The 19,914-nt window shown below is 35.1% G+C and overlaps 1 protein-coding gene across 1 annotated transcript in view; it reads right to left on the bottom strand.

Annotated features, from left to right (window-relative positions):
• bean1 (brain expressed, associated with NEDD4, 1) overlaps window positions 1-19,914 on the bottom strand; it is an 88,528-nt gene that overhangs the window by 13,120 nt on the left and 55,494 nt on the right. Inside the window, exons 3-4 of the mRNA XM_030156902.1 lie at window positions 13,747-13,950; window positions 9,100-9,241 (exon numbers count right to left, since the gene is read on the bottom strand). Coding sequence (XP_030012762.1) covers window positions 9,100-9,241; window positions 13,747-13,950 — 346 coding nt within the window. The remainder of the gene's footprint in view (window positions 1-9,099; window positions 9,242-13,746; window positions 13,951-19,914) is intronic.

The raw sequence follows: 19,914 nt of genomic DNA, 5'->3' as shown, positions 1-19,914 counted from the left end.
ATTAGACAGATGCTAATGGTGTTATGCTCTGTAAAACCCTTGGTATATCTTGGCTAAGCTCTCTACTTCAACAGCATCCCAAGACAATAGGGGATGTACCCAACTATGACTTGCACAGATATTACTAAAGCTGAATAAAGTTGAAGCACTGATTTCTAACTGACTTCTCACCGCCCCTAATCCCCACCTCTGCCCTGCTAGCTCTCATACCAATTAGTACCAGTAGAAACCCCTATGGATGGTAATGATGAGGAGCCCAGTTGGTTTTGGCAGCTGCTTCTATTGGATTTTAACCTCTTGTTACATGTCAGGATAAATGATCAAAGGCCAGGAAAATGGACTCTAAGGGCACACGAGTAATAGGTGGTCTAAGGCCAGAACAGCTATAACCAAACCTTGTACAATCACAATCTGGTGAACAAATCTCTGGAAAAGTAAACACTATTTTGTACATGTATTGTAGGCAAATTTAACAAAGCAAAGCATCAGGAGTAATCAGTTCATAATTTCACCCACAGATGCTCGACAGAACTGAGATCTGTTTCTCCTTTTCGTAAATATCAGCCCCTGCAAAACAGGAACCCCCAACAAGACCTGGACTTTTGGAGATGTTCTGACCTGTCATTTTTCTATCACACTCTGTGGCCCACTTCACTGCTTCCAACACATTATCTTAAGGGACTAATGTTGACTTCCTGCCTAATACTGTATATCCAACTCCCCTGAAAGGTGGAGTGGAAATAATGATGTTACAAAATATTCAACAGGAGCTGTTTGTCCATCATTGGTCAGATCATGTTTTTAGAAAATGATTTTTACTTTATTTCACAGGTGTTAAACATGCGGCCCGGGGGCCAAATCCGGCCCTCCAAAGGGTCCAATCTGGCCCGCGGGATGAATTTGTGAAATGCAAAAATTACACAGAAGATATTAACAATCAGTGGTGTCAAAATCATTTCAATTCAGGTTCCACATACAGACACATAAAGTCTAATTAGATTTCAGGTGGGTCAGATCAATAAAATATTATCAGAATAACCTGTAAATAATGTCAACCCCAAATTTTCTCTTTGTTTTTTTTTTTGGTGTAAAGAAGAAAAATAACGTGAAAATGTTTACAATACCAACTATCCTTTTGCAAAAAATGTGAATAACCTGAACAAATATGAACAAAAAGAAATGTCTTAAGAAAAGTAAATGCAGTTTTACCAATATTCTGCCAGTTACTAAATGTTTTGTGCGATTGTAATGCACATGTGTAAATGATAAACTGATAAACCGAGGCATAATATTGTTAAAATTGCACTCGTTTTTCTTAAGACAATTCAAGTTCTTCATGTTATCCAGATTTTTAAGGAAACTTTGTGGATGTAAACCTGATCATAATAGAATTTTACTTTTTTCACTGTTATTATTTTACTGGTCCGGCCCACTTCAGATCAAGTTGGGCTGAATGTGGCCCCTGAACTAAAATGAGTTTGACACCCCTGCTTTATTTGGACGCTCATGTGGTAGTAGAATATGTAAAAGAATGATTGTCCTTAAAAATTTCCCCAGCCCTCATACATGGATCCATCATTAATAATTTCCTGTAAGAAAGTGAAACTGAAAAATTAAAGCAGGCAATTTCTAGTGGATTTGTTCAGCATAATGTTCCTAAACTGAGTGGTAGAGATGACTCACTTGAGTTCAACACATTTTTCAACAGGATAAAGTGTGTCAAATGTGCTCTTTTTATGCTTTTGTCAAATCAAAACCTCCAAACTTATACATTTACCTCAGCTTCATTCAGAAAACAATGTGTGTGTGCATTCTAATGTTTTCCCACTGCTCCCTGAGAGGAAGCAGAAGCTTTCAGTCTCCACAGGTGAGCTGCTGATCCATCGAGTGTGAGTTTGTCTGCGAGAGCGAGTGTGTATTTGTGTGTGTTTCTGTCGGAAGCGTTATGTTCACAGCCTCAGTAGGTGAGCTGTTGATCTGAGCTCTCTGAGTTTCCCTCAACCATCTGTGGCCACACACATACACACACATACAAACACACTTACACACACACTTTGCTGGATTGTCACATGATGCAGCTACCTGCTTGCTGACAGGGAACCAAACACCAACCTGCCAACGTTACGGTAAACAAAGTGTGCAGTTTGTCTATAAGTACTGGATGTACGTATGTTTCTGTGCTGGACACTGTCGCATCCTCCAAGCCAAGACAACACGGCCAAAGCTCTGACGCACATAACTAACTCCCCTTTCTGCTTGTTGTTTCAGTTCTCTTCCCTGCTTTTCTTCTCTCTCCATCTCTCTTCCTTTTCTTTACAAAGTAGCATATTTAGTGTGATGAGAAACTCCATGAGCCCTTAAAGCAGCGTATGACTTTCATCACAAGTTTCTCTTCAAATGTGTAAAATGTGAACAACTTCAAAGATGACTTCATCACAAGCAGTCTGTTTGTTTACATACCAAACCGAAACGTCACTCGGGCCTTTTCGGAAATGTTGTTGCGAAGTGCATTGTGGGAATGGGAATTCCACGCACCCACAGCGGCAACAAACAAGCAATGAAATCATGTCCGCTACCCGGTCAGAAGAAATGGAAGGAATCACTGTACGTCAATTGTCATCTGATCGTGAAAAACAATACTTAGGCATCAGTTTCAAGGCCTTTTTGGAATATGTCATCATGTAGGCTTATCATACACATACTGAAAGGAGCAAGTGAGCGGTGAGGGCCCGGCCATACCCTCTATACTCAATTACAATATGCTGAAACAGAATTATGTTTTTTTTTTTCCAGCAACATAACTCTTTAACTTAGAAAATTCTACTTACAGTTTATCTGCACAAATCTGTGCATAATGTGTGTTCAGATAATCCAAATCTGGGGCTCTATTCAAAACCATTCTTAGAAAAGTCTCAGAAAGCTTTCAATTTAGCTAAAAAAAAATTGTAGTTGCAGTAGTTTACAAATGCAGGAAAAAGGAAATACTCTCTTAATGATGGCATAAAACGGACAGTGGACTCAACAGGCCTCATGCAGAAGTTAGTTTCTATTAACACATGGTGTAATTATGGATACCATTTCATCTAATAAATAAACGTAAATATTATAAACCATATGTTAAAAGTATCTTGGTAATTTTAGTACTGAAGCCACCTGTCATTAAATATGAGAAAAAATGGCTCAAAAACATATCCATGCATTATTCAGTACAGGATTGGGCTCCCATTAGAAGTAGAAATTCTGAGAAGAACCTCATGGGACTTGATTGTACTTGACTTCATTGTCCTTAAAACTCCACCACAGACATTGCTCCTTCAACACAGGTCAATAAAATGAAACAATGAAATAAAGCAAAATCCTTTTTCTGTTTGTGAAACTGTGAACGTTGTGGCTGTCCTGCTATTTACTAATGGTTCTATTTATTCTTTTTATTATTATTCTGTGTAATATTAACCCCTAAAGAGCCAGTCCTATTTTTGTGTCAGTTCCCAAATAACTTTTTTTCTATATTTAACCTTTCTTAAATGATTTATCGCCATTGCTTGTAATATTATCCTCCTGACTTTGCATTTTTTCAGTGTAAATCATGCATTTTCTTGTATTTGATTAACTAATCATGTAGATGTTCATAAAAGCTCAGATTAAAGTTGAAGGTTCTTATATCAGAAACAGAGAAAACTGAAGGAAAAGTGACTTTTTCAGCAAAGATATCATTAACTGAACATAAAAACAAATGTGTCCATCCACTGTCATTGATCCAACTCCATGTTTTTATATTCTTTTATATACATTATTTATACTTTTTATGGCACCTCGGATGATTGCAATTGCAATTTTCAATTTTGTTGTACCTGTACAGTGACAATAGAGACATTCTATTCTATTCTATTCTATTCTATTCTATTCTATTCTATTCTATTCTATTCTAACTCCATGGGTTTTACTGGTGAATCAGTGTTGTAGAAGATGATGGTGTTTCCATTTTCACTATGGAGCCTCTGAACATCCAAATGGGTCATATCTGAGGACCATGAAAAGACGATAAACTGTATTTTACACTGATTATTTACATATATTGATAGGATTAATGAATTAACAGGGATTAAACAGTTTATATCAGTAGGTGTTTTTTGTTGCCAATGGCTGTTTGGGTCTTTATGGGTTAAGTGGCATTTAGTGGTGAAATGGCAGATTGCAACCAACTGAATACCCCCCTCACCCTTCCCTACAGTGGCAGCAAAAGTGTTTTGTCTGATCTGGATTTTTTGGATCTTTTTTTGTCAAGAAGATACTGATCCACATGTAGACATTATAGGTGACAGTATTGGTTGTTAACAATGGATGTCACCTGGTTTAACCCTTTCATGCATAGTGTTCACTACAGTGGACAACTATTCTCTTGTACATTTATGCATTTTGTTGTTTTACTTGCATATCAGCCAACACAGTGGACGCTTATGGGTCAAAACACAGTCATGTCCCGTCAGAGAGCAAACTTTAATTGATTGCCATTCCAACATTTATTTCGATATAAAGTAGCTCCTTGTTTTGGATAATCCCTTATGCTCCAACTAAAGCAAAAATGAATTTAAAAGTAAAAAATGTGGGTCATTTAGCAATACTAATCTGTCCAATTGTCTCTAAAATGTCCTGTCAGAGAGATTTCGAATACTGTGTTTTGACCCTTATGCACCATCCCATACACTGTAATTCATACCATTACTGTAACTTTCCTGTTCTCGATAAACCTGATCTGTAGAACATATTTGAGTGTATATAAATTGCTAATTGTTATTAGACTGTATTTTTTTTTAAACAAAAAGTTGTTTTTATTTTTTCCATATAATCTGAGTGAGTAATAACTAGTCTTATAGCATGTTAAAAATGTGAGAAAATATCAGATTAGCAGCATTATAAAAAAAAATTTCATAGTTTCAGTCAGTAAATGCATGTTTTTTTGCTTCAAGAATTAAACGCATGGTGTCCAGCTGAATGGACATTTTTTTAACTCCATGAAAATAGGTTCATAAAAAAATTTCAATCACATAGTTTTTGTTAATGCATAAAGCGGAATAAAATACTCAGGAAAAAAAAAAATTGAATGAGCTTTTCATAATTCATGCATGAAAGGGTTAAAACACACAAAAAAGACAAGGACTGTTCCGTTCCACCCAGGTGTTTTCTCATCAGATCATGCATTCATTGAGATTTTGCATGATTACAGAAGCACAACTACATCACAACCCTGGCATACTCCTTTGAGTCACAGCTTTTATGAGACAATCACTTAGACAGTCCTGCAGCAGAGTATTTCCATTCTGCACGAGTCATCAGCGGCAGCATCGTTTACCCTTGAGAGGTGCAGTGTTTAGGATTTAATGGCATTCAGTGGTGAAGTTACACATCACAACCAGCTAAATATCACTCACCTTAATATCATCTTCCACTTAGGTCAGTGAATCTATGAAGGCCACTAAAAACATAGTACGTGCTCTTCAGGACTACTGTAGAAACATGGTGCAACATGGGAGACTAAATGAAAAGGTGATATCCTGTCCCTGAAGATTTAAAGTGCTTATAGTATTTTATATTCAGGTAATATTTCAACATAATTCTGACTATTATAGTGCATTAATGCAAACACATGACCCAAAATCACATGCACTGCACCTTTAGCACACAAACGGTAAACCCTTAAAGGCCTACATATATATATATTGAAATTTTCTAAACAATTCACCTTTCCTAAGTGGTTTATCATCAGTTATTACAGGGGTGTCAAACTCATTTTAGTTCAGGGGCCACATTCCGCTAAATTTGATCTGAAGTGGGCCGAACCAGTAAAATAACATAATAATATATAAATAATGTCAACTTCAAACTTTTCTCTGTTTTAGAGTGAAAAAAGTTGATTTACATTATGAAAAGGCTTACATCTACAAACTATCCTTTCAGAAGATGTGAATAACATGAACAAACTGAAAAAATAAGTAAAATAAGTAAGTAAATAAGTAAATAAAATAACTTACAGATCACAGTGGATCTACAAACACACAAAACATTGACTAACGAATATTGTTAAAATTGTACTTACTTCTCTTAAGACATTTCAGGTTATTCACATGTTTTGCAAAATTATACTTTGTTTTAGTGTAAATACATGAAAATATTTACTTTTACAAACAGAAAAATTTGGAGTTGTATTTATATGCTATTATGATAGTATTTGACTGGTCCTGCCCACTTGAGATTGAATTGGTCTGAATGTGGAACCTGAAGTAAAAGAATTGTTAATATTTTTGTATAATTTTTGCATTTCTAAATTCATCCCAAGGGCCGGACTGGACCCTTTGGCAGGCCGGATTTGGCCCCCGGGCTGCATGTTTGACATCTGCGATTTATTATAATACAATATTCCCCTCTGCAGTTTGCATGCAGAGGTTGATCATTTTGCATTTTTCAGTGAAAATCATGTATTTTCCTTTATTTAATTTATGGATCATGGGATGTTCATACAAGGTTATTATATTAAAAAAGAGAAAATGTGAAAAGTGAATTTTCAGGTAAAATAAATCATTGATTGAAGAAAAAATAAGCACCTACACCCAGTGTTATTTGTCAGACTACATGGGTTTTATTGGTGAATCAATGTCGCAGAAGATGACAATGTTTCCATGTTCACTACAGAGTCTCTGAACGTCCAAATAGGTCATATTTGATGACAATAAAAAGCTAAAAAAACGGCATTTTACTTGATTTTTTACATGTATTGAAAGGATTAGTGGGTCATAAGTTATTAAACATTTTACTTCAGTAGATTATTTTGGTTTTAAGGATCTTTAAGGGTAAAAAAAAAAAAAAAAGGAAGAAAAACATTTAATATAAATTATAACCTTGATGTTTAACCATTATATACTTTACTATATGATGTTTAATTATGATAATGGAAAAATCAGGACTGTTTAAAGAAAGATGGTTATAAGGGAGGCAAGAAGCAGGACGTCCACATTACACACAAATACACACCTACACACATCTACACACAGCGCAGGAGGGATGTATGTGAATTATTAAAGGTGCCAATTAGAGCAGCTGACATTTAGATCAAAAACACCATGACATTGGCCTTTAGCGGGCTCTCTTTCTCTTTGCCTGTCTTTCTTACAAAGGGCATTGAAGGTACGCCTTAATAAAAGAATAAACCACAGAAGGAGGGTCAAACCAAGCGGACAAAGCGCGGCAGGGGGACATGGGGCAGAACGGTCAGTAATGTTACATATTTGACATTTGACATAATTGGACAAAGTAGGTATCTTCCTGTGTGTGTTTATAGACATTCAGTGGTTGTGGTGAGATAGTGGAAGAGGTTTAGTGCATTTTAGACAGTTATCATCTGGATTTAAAGGCCTAATATCACTTAACAGCAACCTTAGTATAAAGTAAAAAAATAAATAAAGGGAAGAGTGTCCCTAGTGCGGGGGTCGGCAGCCTTTACAACCTAAAGAGTCATTTTTGTCTGGAAAAAAAGAAAGAAATCTGACTGGAGCCATGAAAAAAATATTTAAACCTATTTACATTTTACCATGAGGTGGCTGCTCTGCTGTAGTCTATTTGTGATTAGTTTGCTATTCAACTTTGTATTTCCAATACAACAAAGCAATGTCTGGTGCATTTATGAAATTATACAACTACAAGAAAGAAAACATTCAAGATTTGTAATTTTTTTTAATGATGGACACTATTTCCAAAACATAATTACATTGTGTAATGGAAAAAAAGTGCAACTTTCACGTATAATGGCTGACTTACAAACTATGAACAAATGCAAATGGAGCATCTTGTATTGAATTTGGCAAGAAAATAATCCATTTTAGTTTTTATGCTGTCAAAAAATTATTTTATTCCGTGTAAAGCTTGCACATTTTTGCAGATGGACAAAGTTAGAATAGATTTAGGCCTTTAACAATGTTAAAAAGTCATGAGTCATTCAGGTCATTTCAAAATGTTCCTCGTATTTTTTGACCAGAGGAGCCACAGAGAGATGCTAAAGAGCCATATGTGGCCCCAGAGCCACAGGTTGCAGACCCCTGCCCTAGTGGTACAGTAGAGTACAGAAAGTCAAGTCAGTAGTCGCTTTTCCATTGGACATCTGCGCAAAACTTTACCGATATTTACTAAATCTCGAAAAAACAGAAGTGTGTAATGTCGGTTTTTCCATTAAATCATAAATGCCATGATTTACTTATTTATTATTGCGAGATGACACAAGAAGTCATTCCATAAACATGGTGATGAACGTAAATATGGTGTTAATTTACAGATATATTCATTATTATTATATATCACCTCTCTATCTCGTACTAAATTAAAAAACGATTGAGTTTCCTGGTATGTCCACACATACCGCGACATGTTTCTTCTTCTTCTTTGCTTGTTGTAATGTACGTCAACATCCAGTTGTTTTAATTCACCTGACTCTAGTTGTGAAAAAAAGTCTTTCCATTGCAGTTTTGTGTGATATACCATTTGCGCTATGCCTGAAAAACCACCTCTTGTCAGCGAAAAAACTTTTAATCGAAAAATGAGACTTTTGGCGAAATTGTCGTTTTTCCATTAGGTAAATTTGTATACGCAAGATATATTTGTACATTTGCGGGTCAACGGGAAAGCAACTAGTGATTGAAATTTTGGGGCAAGTTTTACTTTTTGTTCACCATAAATTCTTTCCCATTTAACATATATTTTTATCATCACTATTGTAGTACCTCTAAGCAAGGTTTACCTTTTGTTTTCTTTTGTCCAATCCCAAAGCAATCACTTCCCCATTTTTATTTTGCCACTAAAATTTGAAAATCAATACACCTGTAAGATATAACCACAACTGTTATATCTCAGTACAATCACAGCTACAGCACTGAGCATGTTAATACCTGACATGTTGTCATTTAGCAGATAACGGCTGTGTTTAACATCTGCATAATCTGCCATGTGTCACGCACTAAGAAGTGGAGGTGTGGATCTGTTAAATAATCATCACTATGGGGATTTGCTTGTCATTATCTACTGGAAACGTGTAACCTGTCTTGTAAAATGACTTACCGTGGTGGAGAGTCGGGATACAGGCTGTTGATCTGCGACAGAGTCTCTCGGTATGAGTCAAAGTCTAAACCAGGAGGAAATTCCTCTAAGCAGGTAGACCTGAGTTCTCCTACTGAACCTCCGTATGAAAAACCATCTTGACCTGAGGAGATATGGGTTTAATCCTCTTAATGTACAACCCTGTACATTCTGGTAATATTGGGATGTTATGAATACATGCAGTAGAGAGGTGAGAAAAAGAAAAAGAAGAATAAAAAGAATAGTTATGTCTGTATGTTTCCTTTAGTCTATTTAACCCTTTCATGCATGAATTATGAAAACCTTAATCATGATTTTTCCCCCCTGTTTTTATTCCTCTTTAGGCATGAAAAAAAAAATGCAATCGACATGTTTTTATTAACCTATTTTTCATGGAGCTGCAAAAATGTCCACTCAAAGGGATACGATGCGTTTAATTTTTGAAGCAAAGAAACACATATTGACTGATATACAGTGAAAACTATTTAATAAAAACACTTTTAATGCTGCTAATCTGATGTTTTCTCATATTTAAACATACTCTAATACCAGTTATTACTCACTTCATGGAGATAATATACAAAAAACCCATTTTGTTAAAGAAAAAATGATAATTACAGTCTAATAACAATTGATTCACACTCAAACATGTTACTGCAGATCAGGTTTATCAAGAACAGCAAAGTTACATGATGCGTAAGTGTCCACTGTGTTGGCTGATATGGAACTAAAACAACAAAACCCATGAATATACAAGAGAACAGCTGCAGAATAACTGTCCACTGTAGTGACCACTATGCATGAAAGGGTTAAAGTCTTGGCTGCAACTAATGGTTAAGTCATGGCCAGTATTGAGGACTCTACAGCACAGGTGTCAAACATGCAGCCCGGGGGCCAAATCTGGCCCGCCAAAGGGTCCAACCCAGCCTGTGGGATGAATTTGTGAAATGCAAAAATTACACTAAAGATATTAACAATCAAGGATTTCAAAATGATTTTAATTCAGATTCCAAATACAGACCAATTAGATCTCAAGTGGGTCAGACCAGTAAAATATTATCATATTATGTTTATGTTTACGCATTTGGCAGACGCTTTTTTCCAAAGCGACTTACAGGGGAAAACCAATTAAATCACTCAATCAATCAAATTTTATTTATATAGCGCCAGATCACAAAAAAAGTTATCTCTTTACATTTTATATATAGAGTTGGTCAAAACCAGACTCTAAGTCAATTTACAGAAACCCAACAGAATATTAAACCTATAAATAATGAAAACAGCAAATTCTGTCGTTGTTTTAGCATAAAAAAGTAAAATTACATGAAAATGTTTATATTAACAAACTATTATTTTACAAAAAATGTGAACAACCCGAAATGTCTTAAGATAAGTAAATGCAATTTTACCAATATTCTGCCTGTTTTTAAATACTTTGAGCATTTGTAATTGTAATATAAGTTGTAATGCACATGTGTAAAGGATAAATTAATAATTGAGGCAGAATATTGTTAAAATTGCACTTGTTTTTCTTAAGATGTTTCCAGTTGTTCATGTTATTCAGATTTTTGTAGATGTAAACATTATCGCAATTTAATTTTAGTTTTTTCACTGTTACTATTTTACTGGTCTGGCCAACTTTATACCACATTAGGGTGAATGTGGCCCCTGAACTAAAATGAGTTTGACACCCCTGCTCTACAGGGTGTATCAGAAAAAAGTAGACTCTCAGAAAAAACAACATAAAACCAAAATGTGAAGACATTTTGAAGATCTGGTCAAATGTGTTTATTGACCATGTAATTCTCCCTTGACTGACATCAGTGTCCTGGGTCAGTTTTTATGCTTCAGTGAACAACGCTAATTTGAATTGTGCAAAATAAAAGACTTTTGCGCAAGGAAGTGTAAGGGTTAATATGAGATCTGTCGTCATGGATGACAAGTTCCACTGGTCTTACTTGCATGCATAAAACAGAAAAAAAAACAATGACATGTTAACCCCCTACCATCGATACAAAGATTTCCCATTAACGACAGATTTGAATCCCAAGGGGTTAATGCTGTTAGCAAGGTTATTATTGTTAACGAAAACTAACGAAATGACGAAAACTAGAATTGAAAAAACATTTTCCTTAACTGAAATAAATAAAAACTATAATTAAGAGAAAAAACGATAACTAACTGAAACTATATTGTGTGCTTACAAAACTAACTAAAATGTATAAAAATTATGGATAAAATTCTCTTTGATTTCGTCTTTGTCAATGTCGGATTGATATGAAATTGATTTATTTCGCTCTAGCAATTTTAGCTGGCAGCACCATATGACACCTCATAGTCCGTCACTTCTCGTCACTTGTCATTTAGAGTCATCTTCCTGTCCCCACTCTGGCTGGAAACATGGAGACTAAAGTTGAGAGAAAGCAGCAGAGTCCTGTACGGGACTTATTTGAATACGACGGAGAAGAAGAGAAAAATATGACAAAAATAAAATTAATACTAAAACTAAACTAAAACTAAGCATTTAGAAAAAAAAATTAAAACTGATAAAAACTAGCACACCTGCTCTAAAAACGAATTAAAACTAACTGAATTAGAGAAAAAAAAGTCAGAACTAAATAAACTAAACAATAATGAAAAATCCAAAACTATTATAACCTTGGCTGTTAGTGAGGATTCTTTCAGCTTGTTTTGAGCTGACCATTTGAAATTTTAAACATTTCAGTCAGCATACGTAATCCAGTGCATCATCACAGCTGAAGTGGAACTCCTGAGGCAGGTCAGGGGAATGATTAGACGTACTGTCGCAGATATGCTGAGGAGGGCACATATGTGCGTGGCAAGGAACGGGGTCCATGTGGAGGACTAAACGTGCTGGAATCCTTCGACTAACAGAAGTGTGTGCCTTCAGTTAAAATCCTGAAGTGTAAAACCCAAACCTTGACTCACTGAGCAAATTTTGCTATTAATTTTCAGTTTCTCACCGATGTGTGAAATCTTTGTATTGATGGTAGGGGGTTAATATGTAATTTTTTTTTACCTGTTTATGTATGCAAATAAAAGACCAATGGAACTTGTCATAAATGGCAACAGATCTCATATTAACCCTTACACTTCCATGTGCAAAAGACTTGTAGTTTGCACAATTCAAATTAGCGTTGTTCACTGAAGCACATGACCAGATTTTCAAAATGTCTTCATGTTTTGGTTTTATGTTGTTTTTTCTGAGAGTCTACTTTTCTCTGACACACCCCGTATAATAGGACTGTTTTCATGTATATGTCAAGTGATTTGAAAAAAAAAAGTGTAATTTTTGTGTATTTTTGTGAGAATAAAGTGGTTCTGAAGATGAATGAATGAATAAAAAGAACAATAAAGAAGATACACTTTGTCTCACTATCCTCCTGAGACACAGTTGTTGTAGTTGTTTGTCCTCTGTAGGACACAACAGTTTCACAGCCTTACTTGAAAAGAAAAACACTGTCCACTGCAAAGGACATTCCATAAAAAAAGAAATAAAAAATGTATCTGAAAAAATGTTCCAATCACAGCAACTACACTGAACAAAAATATAAACGCACCACTTTTGTTTTTGCTCCCATTTTTCATGAGCTGAACTCAAAGATCTAAAACTTTTTCTATGTACACAAAAGGCCTATTTCTCTCAAATATTGTTCATAAATTTGTCTAAATGTGTGTTAGTGAGCACTTCTCCTTTGTCCTTTGCTGAGATAATCCATCCACCTCACAGGTGTGGCATATCAAGATGCTGATTAGACAGCAGGATTATTGCACAGGTGTGACTTAGGCTGGCCACAATAAAAGGCCACTCTAAAATTTGCACTTTTACTGTATTGGGTGGTCCAGGGGGGTCAGAAAACCAGTCAGTATTTGGTGTGACCACCATTTTCCTCGCACAGTCTTCTTCATGAATTCTCTGAAACACCTTTGGAGATGGTTTATGGTAGAGAAATGAACATTCAAGTCACAGGCAAAAGCTCTGGTGGAGATTCCTGAAGTCAGCATGCCAATTGCATATTCCCTCAAAACTTGTGACATCTGTGGTATTGTACTGTGTGATAAAACTGCACATTTTGGAGTGGCCTTTTATTGTGGCCAGCCTAAGGCACACCTGTGCAAAAATCCTGCTGTCTAATCAGCATCTTGATATGCCACACCTGTGAGGTGGATGGATTATCTCAGCAAAGAAGTGTTCACTAACACAAATTTAGACAGATTTGTGAACAATATTTGAGAGAAATAAACCTTGTGTGTACACAGAAAAAGTTTTAGATCTTTGAGTTCAGCTCATGAAAAATGGGAGCAAAAACAAAAGTGGTGCATTTATATTTTTGTTCAGTATATTTAATGTAAAAAAGACATAACTTCTACTTTCCTGGTTCTCAGGAGGATATTATTACATCACAAGTCCTGGCCAGGGACTCATGTGCCGTCTGCTACATCACTTTGTGAATAAAAAAACAAACAAAAAACCTACAGTCACTGTTTTAATAGACAAAGACATAGCATAGTTTGATTAATTACATAATCTGCGGTGTTAGAATGTGATACACATGTAACAGCACATGAAGAACACCTCAGAAAGTCAAAAGTGGTTTATGGACTGACCGTAACTTGCTCGCAGATGTGGGTTTCGCAGTCGGCTGTCTTTGCGCAGGCTGCCGACGATGATGGTGATGCAGGAGAGGAAGAGGACCAGGCCTATAACGATCCCCGCCACCACCAGCGGAGACACCAGGAGAGATGCCTCCCCTCCAGACTCCCTCTCACTCCTGCAGTCTGGGTACTCCCCATGGCTCTGGTTGGAGCTCACTACAGGGAGGAAGACACAGGAGGTCATAGTCCGTCTGTCTGCTCGGCCTGGCTGCGTACTCCTCCCTTTGTCTTCTACTTATTTCTCATTGTTCGGCTTCCCTTTTCAGTGTGATACAAAATTACAGCTAGAAGATTATACACCCACAGACACACACACACACACACACACACACATGCACACACACTTAGTCGTCACGATCATTAGATTACAGGGGGATCTTGTTCCTCTCCATTTCTATTTAATCATCTCTCAAATCTGCCTGTCTCTTCTCTAGCTCAATACGGCTTCTTTTTATTTAATTCTTCATTTTCATTCTTCAAACTGTTTTTGTCCTGAGTTAACTCACTGTGACACAGAGGATTCAGACTCCTGTACCTACTCCATAACACTCAGGTTTGTGGGTTACAGTTTCCATTTGCTTAACCGTGTATAATATGAATCATGGGTAGTAAGTCACTCAATAATCCTCTGCTATTGCAATAACAAAGCAATATTTATCAAACATAAATGCACTATTTTTATGGATTTCTTCACAGATATACATACTGTTTATATTGTATCTATTCATGTTTTTTGTCTAGTTTTTATTTATTCCACTTTTTGTTTTATTCTTATTTTACTTTTTGCTAAATTATATATTGTATTTTCTTATTTTCCTTTTTAGTTTTTGTGATTTCATATTCGCTCTGCACTGTGTGGAGTAGCACTTCTGATTTCATTGCGCACACAATGACAATAAAGGCTATTCTATTCTATTCTATTCTATTCTATTCTATTCTATTCTATTCTATTCTATTCTATTCTATTCTATTCTAAAGATTGCACATCATAGGTGCACAATAAGTGAAATCAAACATAGGGCTGTTGCTAAGGTGCTCACAGTTTCAGTTTACATGAAGGATATTATCAGACAAATGTACAACAGATTGATTAATAAAAAAATATTGGAGTTAAAATGAGGTGACTACAGGTTTGAATGATAAATCCAACCATAATCTGTGGATGTAGTTAGTACCTAGCATCAAAATGTACAAATCTAAAAACATTTAAGCATTAAAGGGAAAACGTGTTTTATATATTACAACACAATAGGTGTATTAGTGCAGATTACAGAATTAAGTAACATGACAATTAAATTGTTTTAAAAATCACCATATAATTTAAATGGGCTATGTGTTGTATTTCTACTTTCAAATATTAAAAAATGGCCCAGAATTATGATTAGAGTGTTTAGAATTAAAAGTTTGGGAAAGACACCAGTGTACTGGATCGTAGAAATATGAACGGGCTGCATTTCCTCTGATGGTGGAACAGATTTATGTGACCATTAGAGGGAGTAGGGAGTCACTCTGCTGGTTTACCACGGTGAGGAAAACTGATGAGAAAACTATGAGCAAGGCATCGGAAAGTGGATGGGATGAGAACCGCTAAGAAACACATTTTAGAGTCAAAGAAAGTGACAAAGTGATACATGTTAGAAGAACTGTTGTTGTTTTCACCACTGGACACAGCTCTAAATGAGCTCTAAAGGACAGAGTTTGATACTAAAGACATCTTCATCTACACACTGAGTTTTCTTATTTTTATTCAACCAGATAAAGTCAACCAGATAAAGATCTCTTTTACAATGGCGACCAAGCCAAGAGGTCAGCAGCACACACCAGAATAGAATAGAATAGAATAGAATAGAATAGAATAGAATAGAATAGAATAGAATAGAATAGAATAGACTTTATTGTCATTACACCAGTTGTGCAACAAAATTGCAGGTGGTCTCTGCCAGTGACAGTGCACTTACGTCTAAATGAATGAATGAATGAATGAATGAAATCTTTATTTCAAACATGTAGACAGTGAAATCAAAACAAAAGTCAACCAACAAAATATAAGTACTGGTACATAAATGATTGATAAGCAAACAAACAACAAAATAAATAAATAAATGAACAAATTATTATTATTATTATTATTATTATTATTATTATTATTATTATTATTATTATTATTATTATTAAAACAAATGAAATGAAATTATACATGCTCGAAAAGGAGTAGGAAGAAGTAAAAACTTATGTACTCCTACCCCCAATTTCTATTCCTTATGATCATTATATAGCAATTATTATTTTGTATGAATATTAATATACTACTACTACTACTACTACTACTAATAATAATAATAATAATAACAATAACAATAATAATCATAATAATAGCATAACAATATCACACATCCTTTTTCCTATATACACTAATATGATAATACCCATTTACAACTTTTCCTAGCAGATATTAATACCAGATATTAATAAAAACTAAAAAGAACAAAAACAAAACAAACCAAGACAAGAGGTCAGCAGCACACACCATAACAGAATAGAATAGAACAAGTAAGACACAGACATATACTGTATTGGAAAATATAAGATGTAAAGTAGTGTGCAATCTAAATATGTGCAAATAAGAGATATAGTTTATGAAGGGTAGAGTTAAGAATATTAAAAGTAGTACAAAAATGTGCAAATGTAACATTGCAAACAATGTAAACATCCATTTAACAGTGTGAACAGTGTTAACAGCAAATGTAACAGTGTAAACAGTGTAGACATACATGTTACAGAGTAAACGGTGCAATCTAACAGGGTAGTGAAGAGTGCGAATGCAAATGTAATAGGTAAACAATGGAAACATACATGTGCCAGACATGACGCACATGTTCTGTGATTGGTTACTGCATTGGTTATGAACCTAATGAAAAACAGGTTAAAAGATCGGTGATAACAACAAGTTAAAAAATTAAATAAACAGGCAAAAATTTAGTAATAACACAAAGTAATAACAAGAGTTTGACAAACTTTTTAAAGTGCAATGTAGTTTAGGTCACCAGTAATTTTTTAAAGTGCAAGATTTGGTCAAAGTCAGCAAACAATTATTTATTACGAGGCTTATGAAGGTATGAAGTTACTATGTGGTGTTATTATCTTTGCTATATTTGCTGTTTATTGATCCATGGTTCAGACTAAACTGTGACAGTTCTGGCCTTGTTTGAATCATTCCAAACACATCTGCAGTGCAGCTACTGACGACACAAACTAACAGAAAACAAAAGTGGTTTGTGGTTTTACTGTGCGTGTTTTCTGTCTGAAAACAGAGCAAAGCTAACAGGAGCTATAATGTAAACTATCAGCTGATGCAGCATGTGAAGATTATAAGACAGAGTGTTACTGTGACCAAGTGTCAAAATGAGCAGCTATGAGTTTTAATTTGAAGAAAAAACTTTGTTGATACCATAATATAGATGTGTGTAAATAATAAGCTTTATGGTTTATTCAATGAGTGATACAGTCTGTGGATACATAGGGTTGAATCGTTAATGGTTTTGGCAGTCCTGAGTATGTTTGGATACATGACTTCCCCTATTGTTGACAGTTTGGAACATATAAACCCTTGTATAACACCTTGTAACCACCTGACCACTATCCTCTACAGCAGTGTTTTTCAACCTTGGGGTCGGGACCCCACATGGAGTCGCCTGGAATTCAAATGGGGTCGCCTGAAATTTCTAGTAATTGATAAAAATAATACAAAAACTTACTGATAAAAAAATAAATAAATATATATATATATATATATATATATATATATATATATATATATATATATATATATATATATATATATATACATATACGTATATATATATACATATATATATATACACACACACACACACACACATATATATATACATATATATATATATATATATATATATATATATATATATATATATATATATATATATATATATATATATATATATATATATATATATATATATATATATATATATGGTGAGTTGACAGAGACAATCACAATATATAAAAGACATGACAAACTCTGATGCTGAAACTGAAGCACTGTGGTACTGTTTATCTTTCAAATGTTCATTATGGTCGGTTTCAGATGCTGCAGCTCTTTCATAATTCATAGTTTGAGTTATTGTTTTTTCAGTATTAATTTGCAGCCTTTGGACTGACTGTACAAAATTCTCACTTTGCCAGCCAACCTGGCTTTTCTGCCAAAATAATATACATTACATAGCCTTTATGTCATGTAAAATTAACATTTATTTGCGACATAGTATAGCAAACTATTACATGATCAAATTTCAGCAAAAAAAAAAAAAAAAAGTCTCCATTTTGAATGTCTGGGGTTGCCAGAAATTTGTGATTTTAAAATGGGGTCATGAGCCAAAAAAGGTTGGGAACCACTGCTCTACAGTGTCCACAAAAACGTGGAACTAAAGAAAACATAATTATTTTCATTTCTAGATGACTACACACTATGAAAATATAATCACTAGTAATATATTCCATTTATGCAATTAGGAACAGAACCTGTCACAACAATAGGCACTACAACCATGAAAACAATGTTTGTGTCTTCATGTGTCTCTGCACCCCCCGCTGACATTTGTGCCTTTACTGTATGAAGACATGTCTCCTGTTGCTTCTTGCTGTTTACTGCTCTGTTACTGCTCTGAATATAAAGCAGGAGAAACAATCCAAACCACTAAATGATTTACACTCACACTATCGTTTTCATTTCAGTCTCCGCTCGTCTCTTTTGTTCATTTCACGTTTTTCCCTCTTCAGCGTCTGCGTCTCTGATTCTGTTGTCTGCAGTAATTTGGTTTCACAGTTTCCCGAGAAGAGGAGAATGTTCTCTCACCAAACCGTTCCCAGCAGACCTCTCCTCTCTCACACACCTCTGTGTCTCCATTTTAATGTGATTTTCATTTTACTTCTCATCATTTGACATAAACTTCATTTCTAAGATGCTCCATAGGGAGAACCCTTATAGGAAATCTATAATTATATTGATTAAATTCGCATAAATTTAATTTCCACACACTAAGCAGCAGATGAACTCATAGTCATGTACGTGCTATGGAAGCATATTGCTGCCATGTGGAAAAATAAAAATGAATCAGCATCATACAATATTGAGAAAAGTTTCCCTTTCTAACATGAAAATTATCATATTATTATGTGATAACTTATCGTGTTAAGACATGAAAAGTATCATGCTATAATTTGATATGTGCCTATATTGTGAATAGGAAATCAGTAAAGGAAATGGTGCATGTAGAATGGACAAATAGAGGAATATTGATCATTTATGCAGTTTGTTCTATTTGATACAAGGTAGAGATTCTGCTGTTACTGAGGAAGTGGGAGGGTCATGTGGCATTATTAACAAATCAGTGTCCTTAAAATGCACACAGCTTTATTCAGCATTCAAGGCTCTAACATCAACATGTTGTATGTAAACTATGAAAACTACACAGGCTAATTAAACTCTAGATAAAGTATATTCTTCTATTTACCTCTTATACAATTTCAAAATACTTCCATAACATGCAGAGAGGTGACAAATTTTATTAAAAACAAAGAAAAAAAAAAAAACTTCACATGTCCTCTTAGGGCGTTTCCACACTGAGTACCCAAGTCTGTATCCAAGTCTGTTTGACTCCAAAGTCCGCTTAATTTCATCAATATGAATGCAAACGTTCTGTGCGCGAGTACCATACGGACTGTGTGGACTCCAGTACGGTACGTTGCAGTGTGACAGTGATCTGTGCCTAAGAACAGACATGACCTAATCACCACTCCCAGAACGGAAGTGACCTAATCACCACGAGACCAACAACTCCTGTTGTCTCCTGAAAAAGCCTCGGATCCGTGCGTCACAGGCTCGTCTTATTGACCAAACCACTCGGTAATTTATCAGGGACAACAAAGGTCGCTCTTCTTCACTTTGCCTCAAACAGGCTAACGGATAGAAAGTATTACCGCCACCGTAGACAAATGCACAGAACAGTCGCTCGGTTGATGACGTAAGGCAGGGGCGTCAAACTCATTTTCTTCCAGGGGCCACATTCAGCCCAATTTAAT

Source organism: Sphaeramia orbicularis, chromosome 15 (genome assembly GCF_902148855.1).
Source record: "Sphaeramia orbicularis chromosome 15, fSphaOr1.1, whole genome shotgun sequence".
NCBI lineage: Eukaryota > Metazoa > Chordata > Actinopteri > Kurtiformes > Apogonidae > Sphaeramia > Sphaeramia orbicularis.
Note: the sequence above shows the minus strand (reverse complement) of the source record. Positions and strands in the feature narration are given on the sequence as shown.